Here is a 21377-nt window from a genome sequence, read left to right as displayed (position 1 = left end):
ACAAAGCCACAGCGAGAAGCAGTAACTGGAGCTGGAACAGCATCCGTAGGGTAGGCAGGGAAAGAAGTGCATGCATTGTACAAGTCAACTAAGTCTAACAAATCCACAGAGCACGGGGGGAGGTGGAAAAAAACACCATGCACATCATGGGCTTCAACCCCACATATATATGAATCTAACAGAGAGAGGAAGTCTCCTTGGAGAATGGCAATATTTAGGCAACTTGCTATTCTCCTCTCTCCTCAGAGCACCACCACTTGACTTTCAGCTGAATCCATGGCATACCTTTGCCTTCAGGAACTTCCTTGTCTGGCGGTGGACTCTGGCACTCTCAGTCAGCAGGTTCAGCACAGGGGTCAAGCTCTCCTTCAGCTTATGTCCCTGCAGAAGCATTCACAAGATGAGCAACATGTCAGTTACACTGAGCTCAACTTCCCTGGCTCATGGTGGAGATCATCAGCACTGAACTGCAGGGAAACAGAGGGACACTGAGACATAACAGCTTCTGCTACAGGAAATTCAATGTTTCATCATTCCTCCAACAGCAAGGCTTTCTGAGTCCCTCTGTTCAGCATTTCTACTCAGTGCAGAACATCTAGAGCAGATAAGTGCAGCAGTAAAATCTGAAGACCCTCTGGAATAACTCCAGAGAATGAAAATGGCCACTAGTTCAATAACAGTACAAAATCAGGCTGTCAAAAGCAATGGAACAAAGCGGGACAAGTGCCCAGGAGGAGTAAAGAAAGACAAATGCTCTTGACAAATAACACTATGACTGCCAGTCTTCTGACAGCAGACTGCTGGGACAGTGTCATAACAAGCCACCAGTCTAGAGACTTGCCTGCATCAACCAATTAAGCTGCCCACCAAATCATAATTGACTTGAGTGAAACAGAATATTTGAATCACAAAGATAAGCATCTGCTGGCTCTGTCAATCTCACTACCTGCCATAGCAGCAGTGCCAGTGACCCTCCCAGTTCACAAATGTTCTAGTCCTACCAACAACTGCCACTTCTGTACAGCACTGTCTCCAAAGTAGCCATGCCTTTTACTTGCACTCCTGTGATTTTGGCACAATGAGTTGAATTGCTCAGCACCAAGGCTGAATGCAAGCTTACAGAAATGTGCCCTGCACTGAACTTGTGAAAAGCAGCAGTGAAGAGCTCTGTGCAGCAGCCTCTCAGCTTACCCTGTCAAGGCGTCGTTCTAGGAAATCCAGCAGGATATTAACCGCATCCATGTTGACACCCATGTACTCCAGTGATCCTGGACGGACTTTTGGGGTCAGGAGAACATCCAGACATTTCAGGGGCAGGTTACCCAAAAGATTAACTGTGTGGCTTAAGAAAGAACAGAGGTGTATACATAGTCATGGATCTTTGTTCATAGAAATTCACCAACTATACAGGAATCAAGGTTCTTTACGAACTTCCAGGAGCAAAAGGACTCTGAAAACAGAACCAAGCTCTCTTTGGGCTGGATCCCGACTTACCTACACCACTAGAATTGAATAAGCGAAACTGCTTCCCTCCTCCACCCCCCAGTACAGTTGAACAACTTGCTGAAAGTCCAAAAATACTTCAGTGACAACAGAAAAACCACAGACCTTGACACAGAGGCCAACTAGGACCAAGCCAGGTGGAGAGAGGGTGGTCTCTAGGGACTGCTGCTGCATCACTCATTCATACTCTGATGGCTGCTAGAATGCATTGCTCAGGATCCTTTCTATTGTGGTCTTCCTAGGGACAGATGGTGCTGCTTGCTCAAAGCTGACAGCCCTGAACCAATAAGGCCCAACAGTGTAACACACGCAATTTCTGAGCATGGCTCAGGAGACGTACAGTTAATTAAGACCAGCCCAGGGACTCTTTAATTAAAAAAAAAAAACAAAAAACATCTGCCCTGGCTCACTGTGGGTAGCACCATCAAAGGGACCTGATACATTACTCTGAACATGACCTCAGCAGTCAGGAAGGCGCAGACCAAAGATTTTTCTCCTGTAAACCAGGCTGTGGTATTACCGCACACAATTTGACTGCAAAGGACAAGGCCACTTCTGAACTCTAGCAGCATGAGGAATTTGCAAACCAGACAAAAGATGCCTGCTTCTCAGCAGTGGTCCTAACAATCACCATATAAGCAAAGGATGCTAATGCCAAGGTCAGGCAGGGCCAGCGCTGGGGAGACCTCGAGGCTGTGTCCAGTAAAGGCCATTATCTAGTTATCTAGCAGACCTGTGGAACTCCTCTGTCCGGTCCTCCCCATCAGCAGAGATCATGAGGCAGTGGCGCAGGAGGGCACCCAAGTGCCGGTACAAAGCAGCATCTTCCTGGTTCCAAAACAGAAAACGAAAACCTTGATCAGAAAAGTGAATTCTCCACAAACCAAACCCTGCTGCCCCTACAACCCACAGCCCCATCCCTGCCCTGCAACAACCTGCTCACTTGTATCAGGGGGTATACATGCAAATATCCTCCAGATTCTCAATCTGCTGCCAGATACCTTCCCCATCACTCTACAGCACCAAGTCAAGGGCTGGAAGAGGCCCAGGAGCAGGCCCAGGGATAAAGTAGAGATGATGTCAGACCTCCTTTTGATCTTGTCCAGAGGCAAAAGGCAACAGGACACACACAAGTGAGTTATGTGGGAGGGGGGGGAGGAGGGGGTCTGCTTTCCCACTTACACAAGTCATTAATATCATTAAGAAAGAAAAATGCCCAACTTGCAGGTTTTAATGCTGAAAAGTCTTAATGTGTCAGACAGAGACAGTACCCTACAGAAAAAGGTCCAGACACACAAGTCTCTTGCTACGCTTACATGTAAGCAGAGGCCGCATGGGGGCTGGTATCTAACACAAGGATGTGCAAGAAGAGGTGAAAACCAGTAGACAAGCGAATGTAGTGTGGTGTAACACTCAAGGAGCTTACCTCATCCACTTCCCTCTTGCTGGAATCGAAAGTGATATTGAAGAGCACTTTCAGGATTTCCATGGCTCGCTCCGTCTCTTGCCGAGGCAAAGGTGGAAGCAGTCCTTCCTCAGTGACAACTTCATAGGGGTCCATCCACTTGACGCCTAGAGTCAGCTCCAGGGTGTCTGTCATCAGGCTGATGCCCCGGAGCTCCTGGGCTAGCTGCTGTCGGATGTCCACTCTCAGCGCTGTCAGCAGGAAGAGAAGACGCAGGTCAAAGAACTTGACTTCATGAGGAAGGCTCCTCTCATTGTAGAGTTTGACGCGCTTTGTCAGGCCCACCACCAGCCGAGCTTCAGCTGTCAGCTCCTGTGCCCTCGGGCTGCTGAAGACAATGTTGCAGAGGCATTTGAGGGATTCCAGGATGACCTCCAAGTCTGGGACCTCTCGGATGAGCTCCTCTGAGTAATCAATGCCAGCATGCCTGGAGAGGGTCTTCAGCCCTTCCTTGGTGGTGAAAGGCTCAAGGCAGTATTTGTCCCGGGACAGGATGCGGATGCTTTCCAAGCACGTGACCTGGCAGGATGGCTGGAGCTCTCTTTCCAGGAACTTGATCAGCAACTGGGCCATTTTCTGTGTGGTTGAAAACAAAGAATGTCTCACATGCTGACACTTCACAATGCAGCCCCAGTGCAAGGTAGCATGCTGTAACACCCCGCCCTAAAGATGGGAGCATCATCTAGACACAAAGCATCATCTACATACAGGCCTTCTAACAGCTCTGATCCAGGCCATGCACAGCAGCTCTCAAAGTGTTTGCCTCTGGCACCTAACGCTGACCCAAGTCAAGCGAGGACAACCAGCAAGAGACAAAGAATGGCTGGGGAGTGCTGTCAGATCTAAGCGGAGAACAGGAAGATGCAGCTGTTGCTGACTGAGTGAACAACTACTTATTTTAGCTTCACCCGTGGTTAGGATGGTTTTGGCTAACATGGATTACCTGACAGCTGCAATAAGCTAAGAAAGCAGGGCAAATAAGTCCCTTATATCTTCACTGAGGACCAGCAGTCAATTCAACAGCAGTGGTTCAGCCACACCCAGAGCCTTAAGACCAGAGAAGCATCTGCTTTGGGTGCTCCAAAAACAGACTGCTGAGGCTGAGAAGCATCAGAGAACTGCTGTGGGAGGGGAAAAGGAATAAAATGGGTTCAGAAGTGCACGTGATGCGGTAAGAAAGGAGGGGAAAAGACCTCAGAAGATTCAAATAAAAAGAACCTCCCTAAATCTCAGAGCTGTCTGGAGCCCTACTAGCCCAGATCCTCAGTAGGTACAGACTGACAGAGCTCCAGTAACACTGATTTATCACAGCTGAAGATCTAACCCTTGTGAGTAACAATAACATACGTGATAGCAAACATGGAAAAGTACAAGAGCAAAAGGTAAAGCTTCACACAACCCAGTGCAGCTAGGTTTTAATTACACATATCAAAACATCATACTCCACAAGTAATCCCCTGCTTCCACACACAGTCCACCACAAAACTGATCCAGATGGAAAATATCCCAGGCAGAAGAAAAACAAAGATGTTTTTCTTAAAGCAGATCCCACCAAGCATATCCACAGTGCAGCTGTGCAAAGGCCTGCCCTGGCATAAGAGAAATGCCACGAGTGGAAATGGACAGGGATATTTCTTTCCACTGAGTGCCAGATTATTCCAGCTGAAAGGGTTTCTTAATACACAGCCTTGGTCAAATCCTGCAGATGGCTCTGAGCAAAAGCACTTATCTACATGCTCCTGTGAACTTTGCCTAGCAGACTTGCACCATTTACACACAAACACACACACGAGGACACTTCTCATGCATGCTGCTGAAGCTATATGCATCACGAAGCCCAAAGTGATTGCTAACGTTGGAAGAATGCTGATTTTTATCCTCAGCCACCACCTAATAGAACCCAACCAGGTACTTCATCAGATTCAGGAGTAAGAAACCATCTCCTGCCCTGCTGGAGCTGCCATCTCCAAGCATTGCCACACAAGCTCAGAGCTGCAGATTTCATTATCCAACAAAAACAAGAAGCCAAAGAGCATGCTTACCTTCCTCTCCTCCCGTTCCTCATCATCAAAGGTGAAGCACTGAGATTTCTGTAGGGCAGAAGAGAAACAAGGTATGAGTTTAAAAAAATCCACAAAACTGCCTTCCCCAACCGGGGAATGGACATAAGCCTGAAAAGCAACAGGTCTGAAAAACACGCTGCAAAGACATACAAGCCTTCTTAAGAGCAGTTCTTACCAGCTCAGAGGCAGGGAATCAAAGAGGCAAGGTGTCAGAGGACTTAGAAAGGTCTGCAGTATTCACAGGATTTGTAACAAGCAGCACAGGCTCCTGAGGAGCCAGACACAAGGACAGTTTTCCTGCTGCTGAGAGTTTTGCTTCATTATTGCCTTCTCTGTTCAACACAGTTTGTATCCAGTAACTCCAACTACATCTCACCACAAGCAGGAATGAAACTTGTCTGAAAAGCACACATACAGCCCATGCTGCCAGGTCTAAGTTGCTTTCCTTCTCTTTCATCCCTGAAAAACATTTGATGAATACCCATTTTACTCTTCCGCTGGCTCAATGGTGAACACTGCATGTCACAGGCCAAAGCTGCGCCTCTCTGATGGACGAGCTTAATTTTATATACTGCAGCTGTGAGGTGGGTATTCAACACATTCCAAATACCCCATAACTCATAGAATGGTTTGGGTCTTAAGGGACCTTAAAGATCATCTCAACTCCAACAGCTTGCCATAGGCACGAACACCACCAGATCAGTATGCCCAAAACGTCGCTCAGACTGGCCTTGAGCACCTCCAGATACTCAGTATCCACAGCCTTGCTGGGCAAAATACCTTGACTACACTCAGTGACACCATCAAGCTATGCCTACACTCTTCTCCCCTTGTTATTGTTTCTTTTCCTCCCTAAAAGAAAGCCTCACCTCCTTGCTACTTGCAAGCAAATCCTTGTTCTTTGCTCCTACAGCATCCCCAACTCCATGCAGAGCGGAGCTTCTCCTTGTATCACTGAATCTTCTCAAGTCTGAACGTTAGCCAGACTGATTTCCTGCACAGGGCATTTCCAGAGCTTCTTTGCAGGCTCCTGTGAGCTCATTTACATATATTTTCATAACACACCTGTGGGTTTGCTTTAACTGTATTTTATTCCTGGCAACCAGGAACTGACTCCATATTTAATAGTGAATTAAATATACACACACACACACACACTAGGGAAGGATATAACATCAGCTTTTGCAGTAAAAAAACGATGCAAGGAAGTCACTTGGTTTATCATCAGTTTCATCTCTTCAGCCGCTCCATTTCTTCCAGACAGGCTAGCAAAATCATTGACATTCTCACGAGTTTCCTACGCTTGATATGCTGACAAAGAAACCAGCTGGAGGAATTCAAGGCATTGGTTTTGATGCCTCAACATGGTTGCACAACAAATGCCATTTGCTATCCTAAATTCTCCAGCATGCCAGCTGCTGCCAGCAATGCTAATCCTGCAGACCGTCCTTTTAACAGGGATCCACTGTCCTTAGCTAAGACCTCTCCTGTTTCAAAACCAACTGCTGGAAATAGAAGTGCTCTTCCCCTCTTGCACACTCTTGTAAAATATTCACAGGTTTTCCCCACCAGCTTTTCCCTCCTACTTTGGAATGGTGCAGAATGAGTCACAGATCTGCAGGGCCAGCTCTAGCCTGGTGGAAACCCTCTCAAGGAAATTTCCCTGGCAGACAGTTTCAAAAGGGAACTACCCCTGCAGATGATCTTTGCCACTGTAAGGCTGAGCCACTTGCATTTCAGCTTCCCAACACAGTCTTTTTCATATATCACACTCACTACTCCATGTGTCAGCTTTCAGATCGGGCACCTGAATCCAATTCCAGCCTCCGTTCACACCAGTTTCTAATGATCTTCCACTTAGAAATCACAAGAATTCCACCTGCAGCTCCTCCCTTGGTGTGAGCTTTATTACCTCCAAGCCTTGCTCAACATCAAGGCTCCTCCTACTCACTCTTCATGCCCATGATTATTCCCCCATGGGGTTTAACTTGTGATCTGGATAATAAAGAAAATCCTTCCCATGTGCTTTTCTTCCAGCATAAACGAGATAAAGCGAGGCTGCTTAGCTGCTTCCTAGCAAAGCATCAAGCAAGATGCAGCCTGCAAGTAATAAGACAAAGCAGTCTGTGACATCTCCAGGGAAGAAATACAGAGACAGATGCTCAGAGGAGACAAACTGGGGACAGCTGGGTAGCGCTGCGATGCCATAACAAGGCCAACCTGCTTCCAGGCTTGCCAACAGAAGCAGGTGACATCAGGCTGAGGTGTGATGCTTACTCACCTCCTGGTTGTAGATCTGAAGCACCTTGAGGACCGCATCTTGCTCCCCGTTTTCCACCGTGGCCACTACAGTCCTGAGCTCCATTACATCAGTAGCTCAGCAACAGAGGAAGGGGAAGCAGAGAGGAAGGGGAGTGAGGGGCTTCCAGGGCTCCTGGATAACAGTGGTGCAAAGGGATCTAGATCCTAAGAGCTGAGAGGCAGCCAGAAAGGGGTGGGGAAAAGGAGGAGGAAAAGAAATAAAAATCAAGTGAGATGGCTCGCTGTTACGTCCATAAAGCAGAGCAGATGGGTGAGCCACGTACGGCCAGCCCTCCTCTCTGCCCCTCTAATCCTCTTCTTCCCCTTTGCTTTCCGACGTTTAATGCACGCCCTCCCAGCGCAGCGCTGGGACAGCCCCCCCTCCCTGCCTGAGGATTACCGCGGCAGATCACGGCGCTCCCCGAAATAGCTCCCTGCTCCTCCTCCCCGGCCTGCCCCGATTCCTGCCATCGCGGGGAGCAGCTACAAAAACAAACAAACCCAGAAACATTCCCGGGGAGCGAGCGGAGCTGGGGAGGACAGGCAGCCAGGCGGCGGACGGCCTGGGGCGGGCAGACCCAGGCGGCGGGGGGGGCGGGAGGAAGCACCGTTACCTGCCTGTCCCCGGCGCCCTGCCGCATCTCCCGCGCTCGGAGCTCGCTAACCACAAGGGCACGCGGCGCTAGCGCCGGGCCCCGCCACCCAACGGGGAAGGCGGCGGCCCGGCAGCCATTTTGCGGAGGCGGGGCTCCTCCTGCCGGGCGGGGCCGCCTCCCGCCACGCCGGGCGCCGCCATGGCGGACTGGGGGCGAGGTGAGGGGCAGGCCGCGAGCGGCGCGCTGGGCCGAGGGGCGCCCCGCCGCCATATGGGGCAGTGCGCCCAGCGCGCCACGGGGATGTGCGGTGCACCGCGCCAGGCTGATGAGACGCATCTTTTTTCTTCTCAGGACAGAATGCGGTTGCCATGGAGGATATGCTGGACGTGGAAAACAAGCGCATGGCAGAGAGCCTGGCCAGCAAAGTCACCAGGCTGAAGTCGGTGAGTTGCTGGTGCTGTGGTGAAGGAAGGGCGGTTATCGCGGTTGTACGCTTGCAGGGTCTCACGAGCAACACGAATGTGTGGTCAGTGGGCTTCCTACGTCTTAACGGCCCTCGGAGAGCCCTGTGGTCATACGTTGGCATGGCTTGTACCAGTAGGAGGCAATTCTGAATCTTTGGTCCATCATCTGTTGGCAGCATTGCTGGAAGGAGCTTTTATATGTCTGACACATGAAAGTTTCTGCCACCTTGCCAAGCTTTATTTCTACAGCTGAAGAATTCCGACAGCCTGAAAGAGCAGTGAGAACCTTGTTTTGTGGCTGTGCTTCACAAACCTGTTTGTGTGGCAGATGAAGAGCAAGCCACTGCATCCTCTAGCATGTGTTTCAGGTTTTACAAGCATTTAGATGCATTCTAGGTTGTCTTCGTGTTATAAGTTCATTAATATCAGTGTTCTCTCTTGTGCTCTGTAGCTGGCTCTGGATATTGATAAAGACGCAGATGAACAAAACCGATACCTGGATGGCATGGTAAAGAACCAAAAACAGTGTAAATAACATGAATTTCCATGTTGAAACCAGTTTGGTCAAAGGTGGGAGCTCAGCTTGGAAGTTTAATAGCCGTGTACGCTGATGGTGTTGAGTAACTGAAATGGATATTTGTTCAGCCCAGAAATTAGAAGAGTGGAGAGCTGGAATAAGAGGTGTAAAGGCAAGATATCTTAAAGGAGAAGCCCTGAATCAGCATGCAATTGTGCTTCTGTTAGAGAGATTTTGAGATGTTTCAGGAGAAACATGAGCAAAAACTGGGAGGTAGTTTATGAGTAAGGAAAACAGACAAGGAGTCAAAATGATAACAAACTGCATTGATCTGAGACCTGTTTGCTACCACCTGGTGGTGGTACAGATGCATGCTGCCCCATGCTGAAAAGAGAGAACTGATGGAAAGAAACTGCATGATTTTGGTGCTTTTTAGCCTGACCTGGCATGCATTAGTGGTGCTAGCTTATGTAGAGACATTTCCTTTGTATGAAGTATTTACTTGTGCCGTTGCCATGAGCAATGGCAGGGAAGTTCCTCCTGAGAGAGACATGATAGGCACAGAGACACAGACAGTTACTGTGCAGCTCCTGCTGCAATTGTTTTTTAAGCAGGAAGCAGGACTCTTCGTGGACTGCTTTTCCAGTTTAAAATGCCTCTTTCTGTGTTTTCTTTCTCCTCCAGGATTCAGATTTTATGAGTGTGACAGGCCTGCTGACTGGCAGTGTGAAGCGTTTCACCACCATGACACGGTCCGGGAGGGAGAACCGCAAGTTACTCTGCTTTGTTTCTATAGGACTGATTGTTGTTTTCTTCATCCTCTACTATCTTGTGTCCAAAGTGGGGACTTGATCTTGGTTCTTGTGCAGCAGTTTCACTGAACTAAAATTACGTGATTGACAGACTTGTTCAGAGCCTTTCTAGGTCTGCCGTGCTTCGGGATCTTTGGGACTTCCCAACAGACATTCCAAATAACTTTTCACCAGTGTTTTGTCACTGTTCTCGGAGATAAAATGAGTATGACAGCACAGTCACCAGCTCCAGATGAGGTCCCCATGCCCACACAGTGGCAGTTGTGGGTCACAGAATGACCCAAAGCACAGGCATCTGCCCTCAAAACCTCCAGCCCCATATGTTTCTGCACCAGCTCCTGGAGCTGGGCCAGTGCCTGCGCCAGCCCCCCTCTCCATCCACCTGCTGCAGTACACCCCGAGTTCAATACACCCCAACACCTCCATCATTAGCATCACCTTCTCTATGTCCACCGAGAACTTGGCCAACAGTTCATGACTGGTTCCAAGCAATGGCTGAGACACGTGTTCTTCCACCTGTACTTTATGCTGCAGCTTCTGAGAGTGTCTCCATCCTGGGGGTGGCTGTCCCTGTGTCACCCATGTGGTGGCAGTGGCCAACAGCTCCAGGAGGGCCTTCTGGCAGTCAGTGAGGGCATCCTACAGCAGCATGGTACGGACCCTTTCCCACTTGTGCAGCCACTTTCTGGTGCAGTCCTGTAAGCTGTCCACCAGGAACGTGGCATGCTCGTGGAGCTCGCTGCAGAGGAAGAAATGGCACAGCAGGCAGACGAACAGGCAGTTGTCACTGTCACATGGTAATGCCATGTCACTGTCACGATGAGGGTCCTACGGGCACAGTTACAGTACAGTATCAGTCTGGTGGCAGTGCGGTGAATGCCAAACACCACCAGGTACACCGGGTGACAGTTGGCCATAGCGCCTCCGGGAGAATTCCTCAATCAACAGCCCTGCAGACTCCACCTCCGAGTCCTTATCCAGCACCACGACTAACAAGCAGCCTTTGGAGCACCCAGTGAACAGCTCCATCTGAGCAGCCATGTTCCACAGCACCTACAGATCCTGCAGTGCCCAGATGCAGTGTGGCTGCACCTCCACCTGCTTGTCATACAGGGTCCACCCCAAGTACTTGAGCTGTCCATCGGTGAGGAATGATGCTGGGAAGCGCTGCGTTCACGTCCTCAACTCCTCCATGAGGCCACCGAGCAGTAAACCACTGTACAGGACACTGCACCACAGGGCCACTGCCATACACAGCATCAGGGCTGTATCTGCAGGGACAGCAGGTACTTGGACAAGTGCTCCCGGAAGAGCTCCGTCAGCCACTGGATGATAGCGGTGTTGTCCACCTCCCACAGCATCACTCTGTCACCATCCCTTGGCAGCTGCAGGAGTGGATGATGAAGGTGAGCAGCTGCAGGAACACGGTGGTGTGGTTGTGCTTGTAGCCCTCCAGCCACTCATCAGCCACCGTCTGGACAGCCGCCTGCCCTGCAGTGACCACTTCATTCTAACTGGATTTCCACATATCACATGGTTTTGATGTTCATGCCTTTATTTCTTGCAGCCAATTCTTAAGGGATACTTTTGTCTTATCTCCATTACTGATACTTGCCAAATCTGACAAATCCAGACATTTGTCAATACAAGTTTAATAAATCAGCAGAGCTTTGGAAGCTGCAAAGTTTAGGGTGATGATTTATAAACTTTGGAATTATGAACGTGCAACTTAGTCCAGTGCGGCCACTAAGCTCTTAGACATAAGGAAAAACTTCTTCTCTCAGAGTGGTCAGGCACTGGAATGGCTGCCCAGGGAGGTGGTGAAGCTGCTGACCCTGGCAGCATTCAAGAGGTGTCTGGATGAGGAGCTACGAGATCTGGTTTAGTGCTTGTGGTAGCAATGGTAATGGGAAGACAGTTGGACTAGATGATCTTGTAGGTCCTTCCCAACCTTGTGATTGTATGATTTCTGTGCTTGGTCTCAGTTTCCTGTTGACTTGGAGACCTGTTAATATCCTTGGTGTCAGTGTTGAAATGAAATCTGTAGTTTTGAAATGAAGTTAGCATTAGGTACTAACCCCGATACTTTCCGGTAGTTTCAGTGAAGAGTTGCTGAGGAGCACAACTTTAATTGCTCGCTTGGTCTTCATTATCCATCTAGGTAAAGCTTTGAATGGACCCAACAGGAAGGCTGAGTCAGAGTCCACAAGCTGCCTTGATTTGCACACGTATAGTGCGAAAGATTTTAAGAGGACAGATGAGAAAGCTAATTACAGCCTTGTTACAGTTAATTTCAGGTATTAGAGCACCCTGCTATTAAAACACTTTGAAAGGTGTGGTTGAGGTCGAGTAAAACTTCTAAACCATGCTGGTGGGGTGATGCTGGAGAGGTCGAGGAAGGATTCAATCCAAAGGTTAAGGGATTTATTTATTAATATAGGAGGCAACCTAAGAAACAATTAACTTGCTTTGCGGAGTCCTGTCTGCAGTGCTGGTGTCAGGCATGTGGCAAAGCACACCCCAACCAGTTTGGTTTACAAAACAAGCGTTCCCCACAAACGTGCAATGCAGCGTGGTAGCTGGAAAATAAAAGTTCCTTTCCCTTCTCTGTCTTTGCATTGGGCTAATCAGCATCTCACTTGCATTACACCCTAGCTGTGATCTTCCATAGCTGAATTATTCAAGGCTGCCTCTAATTCCAGTAAGAGATTTGTAACTTTAAAAACACTATGTCTGTTTGGGGAAAGACCAGAAACAAAAAGCTCTTTCTCACACGAGACAAACCTCCACTGCAGAAGCCTCCTGCTCTGACTCTACAAAGCAGCTGCACAAAAGCACTGTTTTATCTCATCTGTTTTCTGTACCAAATACTTGCACGTTCTGGTTTTCCCTGCTCCAAGTCTCTGCTTATTTGGCTTTCTTGTCCTCCAGTAACCTCTGCAGAACTGACACGTTCCCCCTCCTGTTTCAGTCTTCCTCCTCTCTAATGAGCCTATATTCATCAATGGCTGCAAGTTTCCTTTGGCTTTGGACTAATCCAGGTCCAGACACAAATAGACAGTGTTGACCTTTGTTGTGCTATGTCAAAACACTAAATCCTACTGTAGCTGGATTAGGTGTCTTTTTTTCCAAGTCTGAGAAAGGATGTGCAGGGAGAAAAGGAGGCAGCAGTGACTTCATTTGGTTCTTACTACTGCTTCCTTTAAACGTGGCAGCTCCCAACTCTTGTCCATTCTGAAGCTGATGACTTATGATGAAGTGCCACCAGAACGGTCTGGTCTTCACAATGGTGGCAATTTCAATTTGCTTTAGCAGTTGTAAATAAAGCACTGGTTTTAGACTGTTTTTCCTTTGTGTTTTGCTTTTGCTCATGTGTTTGCTAGGCTGCAAATCAAGATAACAGCATTCTGTTCTTAAACTGTACAGAACTCAGTCATGCTTTTCCTGTAGAAAGTGCACTGTATATACGTGTGTATATATACACACATGCTAAATCCTTAATATTAACCTTAAATTGAAAAGCTGAACATGAAGATTCTCGAATCCAAACTGAATTGTCCCTGCCACTGCAGGACAAAGCAGGAATTCGCATGAAGCTTGAACTATTCTTTGAAATATTGTTTTCTAGCACCATCTAATAGTAGCCCTCTCAATTGTTACATTAACGTGTTACACACAGAGTAACTTCAAATTTCCTCAAGTGTTAACGCGATTAACACACTACTTAAAAATGTACATCGTCTGGTCAGGGCTGAGTGCTAGTCCAGCTCCCTGCACTGTCCGGCAGAGCTGGCACAGTGATTGCAGGCTGGCTGAGGCATGCAGATGCAGCTCTGAACCTGTCAGCAAAGGCCAACCGGGGAGAAAAGTGAGGCAAATAAATCCTGCTGTTCTTTTCCCTCCTGTCCTGCACTCAGAAGCCTGTAATTATTTCTCTCTCCACATCATCTCAAATGAGTGGCTTGGGAAGGGGGAGAGAATGTAATGAGAGACATTCCCAAGTTTCCTCTCATTAAACAAGAACAGAAGTGAGAAGCTTTGAAACGTCAGACCTTCAACTGCTGAAGCTGGGTCACAAAGCAGCAACCACAACTAAGAGCTCTACAAAACATTCTCTTACCTTGATTTCCACTTATCACATTTTCAACCTTGTGTCACTAAAAGATATGTTTTGTTGCTAGTGGTAACTTCTGTGCAGGGTGCAATGGTGCACAGGGGGTGCTTATACAAGTTTGCCAGGAAGAAATGGATGTTTGCACGAGGCATTGGGTGCTCACATGAGGGGCTGGGTCCTCCTGCTACCTAGCAGGAACTCAGGTGTTCAAGTGCTCCCCTCATCCAGAGAAACCCAACCTCTAGGGCCCACATGTTCTCACCCCCAGGCATTCAGGCACAGGGACAAGGCTTAACTTGCATGCATTTTATTTACTGTTCTTAACTGTGACACATGGGCTGCATGCAGCATGTCCCACGTGTAGGGGGGGATGTCACCAAAGAAGTGGAATGAAGTGGCACGTCATTGGGGATGGGGGGGGACACAGGGTTGGCATCACTGGGGTGGGGAGAGACTGTGGGGTGTTACTGGGGCTGGGGGTGACCTTACAGGTGTGAGGGCATGATATGTCTGTATATGTCATGTGTGGGAACACATGGGGTGTCCTTAAATACACGAGGTCACACAGATGGCTCCTGTTCCCCCTCACCTGTGCATCAACCCATGTCCTCAGGTGCCCTCAGGTCCTACCCACGCTCACAGATGAGCTCAACAACGCTGTGCTCCATAGGGACAGGGTCAAGGCAGCGGTGGGCAGCACTGGCAGCCACCTCATCCAGCAGCCCCTGCACCACACGCTCATCAGCAGCAAAGCGCCAGAGGTAGAGCTGTAGGTAGTGGCCGTCCACCTGCACCTGCTGCAGCCCAAAGCGCCCTAGAGTTCGCAGCCGCACGCACTCCAGCAGTGTCTTCAGGCTGATCTTGATGATCCCTGTCAGCACTGACACCTGGGACACGGGAACAAGTGGCATCAGGGGATGCCCAACACAGGGAGGCCTTGCGCCACAGCTACTTGGGGATGAGAAGAATTAAGGGACAATCCTCATCCTGGTCATCAGCCCCCAGGGACGTCCTGAGTTCTGACACGTGGGACGTGTCACATGGGAGGTCAGGGATGCCCTCAGTTGGGCTGTTGGGGGTGGACCAGTCTCACCAACAGGGGCATGGGGACTCCCTCATCCTGGTCCACATCCCAGGGACCTCCCTGAAGTCCAGACATGCTTGTCCTGCTCTGGGGAACCCCAGAACTTGAGACACAGGGATACCAGGGGCATGTGACAGGTAGGAAGGCAGACAGCTTTGGGGCCTTTGGGATGTGGGGTCAAGAGCTGCCCTTGGGGACACTGGCATGTTCCCATGCCTCACCTTGTTGAACTCAACAGGGCTGAAGATGTCAATGCGTTCGGAGAAGAGCTTCTGGATGTTGCTGAGCAGGTGGGTGTCCATGGGGGCGCTGAGGATGGTGACAACAGCACGATCAGGGATGCAGAGACAGTCGGAGGGCAAGGGGAAGATACGTGCAGAAAAACAGGAAATGCAGGGATTGTCAGGGAACAAGGGAAGGAGACTAAGAGACAGAGAACACAAAGACTGTCAGGGGATACCAAAACAGAAGGGCTACGAGGACAGTTTGGGTGTACAAAAACAGTCAGTAGAACATGGGAATGGACAGCGGATGTGGGGACAGTCAGGGAACATGGAGACAGCCACAGGACATAGACATGGGGCACACGGGGATCATCAGGGGATACTAGGATTGCCTGGGGACATAGGAACAGAAGGGAAGATGGAAACAGCTGGGGAAGTTGGGAATAAACAAGGGATATTTGGACTGTTTGGGGATGCAGGGCCAGCCAGAGAAGGAGGATGGATATCGAGATAGGGATGTGAAGATGACAACAGGGACATGGGGACAGTAGGGGAAAGTTGAAATATTTGGAGATGTTAAGACAGTTGGGAAGACATGGGGATGGTCATGGACATGGGGACAAAGGTGTGACCCAGGGAAACTGGGCAGTGACCAAGAGGTGGCCTGGGGCACAGAGCTGACCTGGGAGTGTAGCTGGGGGCATAGCGTCCCGGTGCCCGTGAGCTGCTGTACACAGAGAAGGCACGTCGGCTCGAGTCACTGCTCTGCGCCCGCCGCACTCCTTCCTCAAGGAGCTGCCCCACCTGTAGCATCACATCACTATCTTCCAAATCCACCCAAAATATTTTGAGGTTCCCAAAACCAACCAGGATCCCTTAAAACCCTCTGAAACCTCCTAGTCCCCCTGGGATCCTTCCAAACCCCTCTGGGTCCCCTTAAAATCATTAAGAATCTTATTGGGACCACAGGGATCCTCTCTAGACTTTCCAGGGATGTCAGCCCCTCCCCACCAGGGACCCTCTGAAACTTGAAAACCCTCCCAGGAACATCTGGGACATTCTGGGAACACCAGATTTAGGGACACCAAGGGAGACTCCCCAGGGACTTAGTGTTGCCCTGACCTGGACGTCGATGGCAGTGATGTCCTCGACCACACGCTTCATGACAGCACGGACATTGCGGGGCTCGACGGTGCCCAACCAGTCCCGTGTCTCCACACTCTTCCGCAGCATCTGTGCCACCGCAGCTCCCTGGACCTGTACGTAGTGGTCGAGCAGCCGCTGCGCCGCTCCCCGTGCCTCGGCACACAGCGCTGGCCCCGGCGTCACTGCTGGCCCTGTGTCCTGGAAGTACAAAGGATGCTCTCCAGGCTGCTGAATATGCTGCTGTGTCACTGCTGTCTTCATGTCCTTGGAGCATTTGGAGGGACTTGGGGATACGCATTTCCCCACTGCCTCCTGGGAACATTCTGTGCTGCCCCTTGGGACACCCTGGGGACACTTGCGCATCCATGTGCGGAGGAGGGACCACATTCTGGATGGAGACGGAGACACAGTGGGCACATGGAGGATCCCCCTGAGGACATTTTGGAGTCCCCAGATCACACTCAATTAGAAGAAAGGTCTCTATGCCTTTTCAACACTACGAAATCATGGACAGACACTGGGACACCTAGGAACTCAGGGCCAAATTGTCACATCTGGGAACAGTCAGAATCCCCTCTTAGCCATTCTGGGCCAACAGGGACAGTTGGGGCGGCTTACCTCTGGAGGGAACTGCTCATCAGTAAGAGTGAGGATGTAGCTGATGGTAGTGGCTTCATAGTCAAGGCAGAGACGGGCAAGGAGCAGCAGGAGTGCTGGGGGTGCTGCAGGGGCACCTCGCTCAGCTGGGCTGTCAGCAAAGCCCCGAGCAGTACGGCAGAGCCAGCGCACGAAGGCCACCACCAGCCCTTCACGCACTGCCTCGACACAGAACTCCCCCTGTGACCAAAAATGGGAGGATTACACTCCAAAAATACCACATTGACGCCCCAAAAAGCTGTTACAGCACCATTAAAAGCTTCATCTGCACCCCACAGAACTGCTTCTGGGCACTGACATCACACTCATGTCACCGTGCAGACATGACTGTGACCAAAACCGGAGGGTTTTGCCCCAAAAATACCACCCTGGGACCATCAAAAAGCTCCCCTGCATTCTCAAAAATACTTTCGGAGCTCAATGGAGCTCTCCACCATAGTCCCTAACAGTTCCTCACACACTTCCCTACTGCCCCCCAGTATGAGCTCTGCAACCTCAAATCCATCCTGTACAAGCCCCATTGACCTTTGAAGAGCTCCAATGAAGCCAAATCTGCCCTCTGCAACGCAGAACCTGCCCCATGCAATCCCCTAACCACCCCCAAATCATCCCTGTGACCCTCTCACTGCCCCCAAGCTCACCTTGAAGTAGGGCAGGCTGGCAAATGCAACATCCCTGGCAGTGAAGAGCTGCACGTAGGCCAGGACGGCCTTGAGCTGACCAAGAACGGAGGAAGAGAGCGTGGCCAAGAGGTCAGGCAGTCCAGGGCCATCCTTACCAGGAGGTCGGGGTGCAGCCAGCGCCTGGCGCACATCACCCAGGCACCCCAGAAAGAAGGTCTGCAGTGCCCGCAGGTAGCGGGCCACCCGCTCGCGCGCTGCTCGGGCCACCAGTGCAGCACCTGCTTCAGCCCCGGCTGCGGGCAGCAGCTCCAGGAGAGCACGGAGGCGGCGATGGAAACGATCGAGCGCCCGCACCAACAGTGACGTGTCACCCAGACCTCGCTCCAGGGCCAGGCGTCGCTCCAGCAGCTCGAAGTAGCGGGTGGTGAGGGTGGAGGCAAACGCCTCTAGGCGGCCATCCCCAGCCCCAGGGTGCCCCTCAAAGAGGCTGCGGTATGAAGCTGCAAGGAGGCACAGGTTGCTCACAAAGGCTGAGCTGCCGCGGTCAACAAAGTCAAGGATGTCGGTGGCGGGAGGTGGTGTGGAAGCAGTGCCAGAGGGGTCAGATGGTGGCAGCTCAGCCTCCAGCGCCGCCAGCTCAGCCTCAAGGCGGGCACCAGCCTGGCTCAGGAACTCCTCGCACAGCTCCTCGGGTGGTTCCTCCAGCTGCAGCAGCATCTCCACACACTCAGTGAGTTCCTTCGGGTCCAAGGTGTCATCCCTGGAGGGAGGGAAGGGATGAAGGGGTTAGCTGGGAGTGGTAGGAGGTTTCAGGGTTAATGGTGGCGCAGCAAAAAAGAAGGAAAAGCAATCAAGGTCATCAGTAGGCTTCAGGGTTAACAATAATTATTGAATAGCAAAGAAGAAAAAATTACTTAATATCATCAGTATATTCCAGAGCTAACAGCGGTAATAGTAATTAAAATCATTATTCCAGTATTCACAATAACTAGAATAGTAGTAAAAAAGAAACTGTAACTGTTAGGGAGTTTCCTGAGTTAGCTCTATACCACAAACACATGAGAAAAAAATATATACACCATAATTTTGTAAAAGTTCTCAGTAGTCTTCAGAATTAGCCCTGTATTCCATGAATATTCTGCAACATGTATGGTTCCTGGAATTTTTAGCTTCCAGAGTGAATACTCCCCAAGAACATCTATTTCCCAGAGCTGTCATCAGTAGGTTCCAGAGTGAACACATTAAAAAAAAACCACCCACAACATTTCCTGGAGCTGCTGTCAGTCGGTTCCACAGCGAACATACCGGAGGTGTGCACGGAGGCGCTGGGCCAGCTCAGCCATGATGGCGTGGCTCTCATCCTCGATGGCACGGAAAGAAGGCAGGTGGCGGTAGTGGCGCAGCACAGCACGGGCACGGGCGTAGCAGTGCAGGGCCCGTGCAGGATCAGCTCCTGGTGTTGCCCACCGCCGCAGCCGCCCTGGCACCTCCACGAGGGATTGCAGCTTCCGCAGCAGTGCCTGCACCCCTGGGGGGGGGGGGGGTGTCAGGAGTGCAGTTAGGGCTGGGGCCAGCCATTGGGGTGGGGTGAGCATCGGAGGGGCTAATGACAGGGTGGGACCGAGAGCTTGACCTGCCCGCTGGGATTCCCCTAACCTTCAGATCTGCCCCTTGGTACCCAACACCCTCATGGAAAAAGAAGACAGCATGTCTGTGTGGGCTCCGGGATCTGCTTTCATTATGCAGCTCTGAGTTCTCTGCTGAGGACAGTTCCACCCCAAACCACCTACCTAATAACCATATCTACCCTTGCTGCATCCATAATTCCCAGATCTTCCCCACTCACCATTATCTGCCTCCCCCCCTGATTAAACATGCACGTTAAGGTTCTCTAATGCCCTGTTATTTGTATCTCTAAAGACCTGTCATCACCCCCCAAACTGGCTTCATCTGACCATCCCAGCCTTCCTCAGTCTACCCCTAAAGTTCCTTCAACTCCATGATTAATTTCCTCAAACCCAAGACCCAACTCCAACCTCCACATCTCAAAATCTTTCCCCTTAACCTCCAGACCTGATCTCAACTTCCGGATCTGAGCTTCCAAACCTCCATATCTGTCCCTCCAACCCCCCAGATCTGACTCCTACATTCCTCTAACCTTAAGATCTTCATCTAGCACTACAAAACCCCAAGACCTGCCCTTGCAGAGTTCCCCACCTTCAAGATCTGACACTCCACACGCCCAGATCTGCCCTCTCGGGATCTCTCCCTCCACATACCAGCCAGCTGAGCACCACGGCGGTGCCGGTCCTGCAGTGCAGCACTGACACGGGCACTGGAGGCACTGATGGCTGCCATGTTGGAGGCCAAATCATCCATCTCTGCCTCCATGCGCCGGAAGTCAACCTTCATCTTTCGGATAGTGTCTGGAGAGAAGAAACAAGACACATAGGTACCTTGTACTCCTGGGAGCCATCTGTTCCTCTCAAGATGCCTGGGTCCCTACCAGGTACTCACCTGTGGCAGAAATGAACTTGTTGTAGTTCTCATAGAGCAGCGTTTGCATGTCACTGTCGAGAGCACGGATCTCCCGCCCCAGTGTAGCTTCACGAGACAACAACTCCCCCAGGCGACACTCACTGCGCACCTGGAGGAACGGCAATAGTGGTACAATTTCGCCCCAGTCTTGCTGCACCCTGTTGGCCCACCCACAACCTCCAACAGCCTTCCTGGAATACTCAATCCCTTCAGCCAAGCCCCTGCATGTGCTTCTGGGATCCTCAAGTGCTCCTTTCCACTTCTACTTGGCTCCTAGGGCCCTCCAGCTGTTCCTCTATAGCCCTAAGTACCACCTGGGGAACTCCTGACTGCCACTCAAGCCCCTAAATGTGCCTTTGACTCCACCTCTCCCAATGGAATTTGCAAACGAGCTTCCAATGGAAGCTCAGGGTCCTGCTGGAAATCCAGAAGTCCCCATTAACCACAATACCACCCTTATAAAGGGATCTATAAGATCCCAAGCAGTTTCTCTGGAGGAAGGTGGTCTACAGGATGCCCAAATAACCCCCAACAGGGTCCTTTGAGTGGTCTGAGGGTCTTTAAGGGACCCAATGGTGACCTACTGGAGGAGTTTCCGTAAGAATCTGTATTAGTGAGCGACAGGATCTTCTCCAAAGGTTTCCCCAGGCGATATCACAGAGCCCTTCTGAGACCCCAATGGGGCCCTGAACACAGATGTGACATCCCTGGAACTGTATGCAAGGAGTTCCCTACAGGAACGCCTATGGGTGTCTGTAAGGAGGCCTACACGAACACCTCGGAGGGGGTGAAGGGGTCCTCCAAGGGAAGCGAGGGTCGCGGTGGGGTCAAAGGTCACCTTGGTGAGAAAAACTTCCGGGTCGAAGTGGGGCCCGTTGATATCAGCAGGGTCCAGGTCTGTCTCTGCCGCTTCGGCCGCAGACGGTCCATAATACCGCTGGAGCGGACCGTGGGGCCGCCGCCACCCGCTCCCGCTCCCGCTCCCCGTTGCGTTCCCAGAGTCGGAGCTGCCTCCAGTCTCGGTCCCGGCCCCCGCCGCTTCCACCTCCGCCATCGCGCTGACACTTCCGGTCCAGCTGACAGCTTATCCCACCCCCCGACGTCACTTCCGGCGGAAGGCGCTCGTCACCAAGGCAACCAGCTGCGTTCACTTGAAAGAAACGAAATATTTCCTTTTCTCTCCGACAGCTTCAGTAAGAAAGAGAAATGCCGGACCGGTTACACAGCTAACGCTAGACACACAGCAGCCACGTAAGATGAGAGCAGAGTA

The 21377-nt window shown here is 50.8% G+C and overlaps 3 protein-coding genes across 3 annotated transcripts; 1 reads left to right on the top strand and 2 right to left on the bottom strand.

The window, feature by feature from the left end:
- Nucleotides 1-264: 264 nt before the first annotated feature.
- Nucleotides 265-7396, bottom strand: RIC8A (RIC8 guanine nucleotide exchange factor A; the record flags this gene model as incomplete). Its single annotated transcript, XM_079537026.1, has 6 exons — nt 265-381; nt 1192-1342; nt 2237-2331; nt 2930-3544; nt 5011-5058; nt 7313-7396. 6 exons carry the CDS (start codon nt 7394-7396, stop codon nt 265-267), a joined length of 1110 nt encoding a protein of 369 aa, XP_079393152.1.
- Nucleotides 7397-8126: 730 nt separating this feature from the next.
- BET1L (Bet1 golgi vesicular membrane trafficking protein like) lies at nt 8127-9802 on the top strand (the record flags this gene model as incomplete). The annotated part of the gene is made up of 4 exons (XM_079536692.1): nt 8127-8145; nt 8280-8371; nt 8844-8900; nt 9594-9802. The coding sequence occupies 4 exons, from the start codon at nt 8127-8129 to the stop codon at nt 9759-9761; spliced, it is 336 nt and encodes a 111-aa protein (XP_079392818.1). The 3' UTR covers nt 9762-9802.
- Nucleotides 9803-14353: 4551 nt separating this feature from the next.
- On the bottom strand, nt 14354-21161 carry VPS51 (VPS51 subunit of GARP complex; the record flags this gene model as incomplete). The annotated part of the gene is made up of 10 exons (XM_079537554.1): nt 14354-14722; nt 15141-15228; nt 15826-15947; nt 16266-16487; nt 16908-17126; nt 17588-18329; nt 18875-19097; nt 19849-19995; nt 20087-20216; nt 20946-21161. The coding sequence occupies 10 exons, from the start codon at nt 21159-21161 to the stop codon at nt 14462-14464; spliced, it is 2370 nt and encodes a 789-aa protein (XP_079393680.1). The 3' UTR covers nt 14354-14461.
- Between the last annotated feature and the right edge of the window lie 216 nt (nt 21162-21377).

This window comes from Tetrao urogallus, assembly GCF_951394365.1.
Source record: "Tetrao urogallus genome assembly, chromosome: 6".
Lineage (NCBI taxonomy): Eukaryota > Metazoa > Chordata > Aves > Galliformes > Phasianidae > Tetrao > Tetrao urogallus.
The sequence above is the reverse complement of the archived record's forward strand: the minus strand, read 5'-3'. Positions and strand labels throughout refer to the sequence as shown.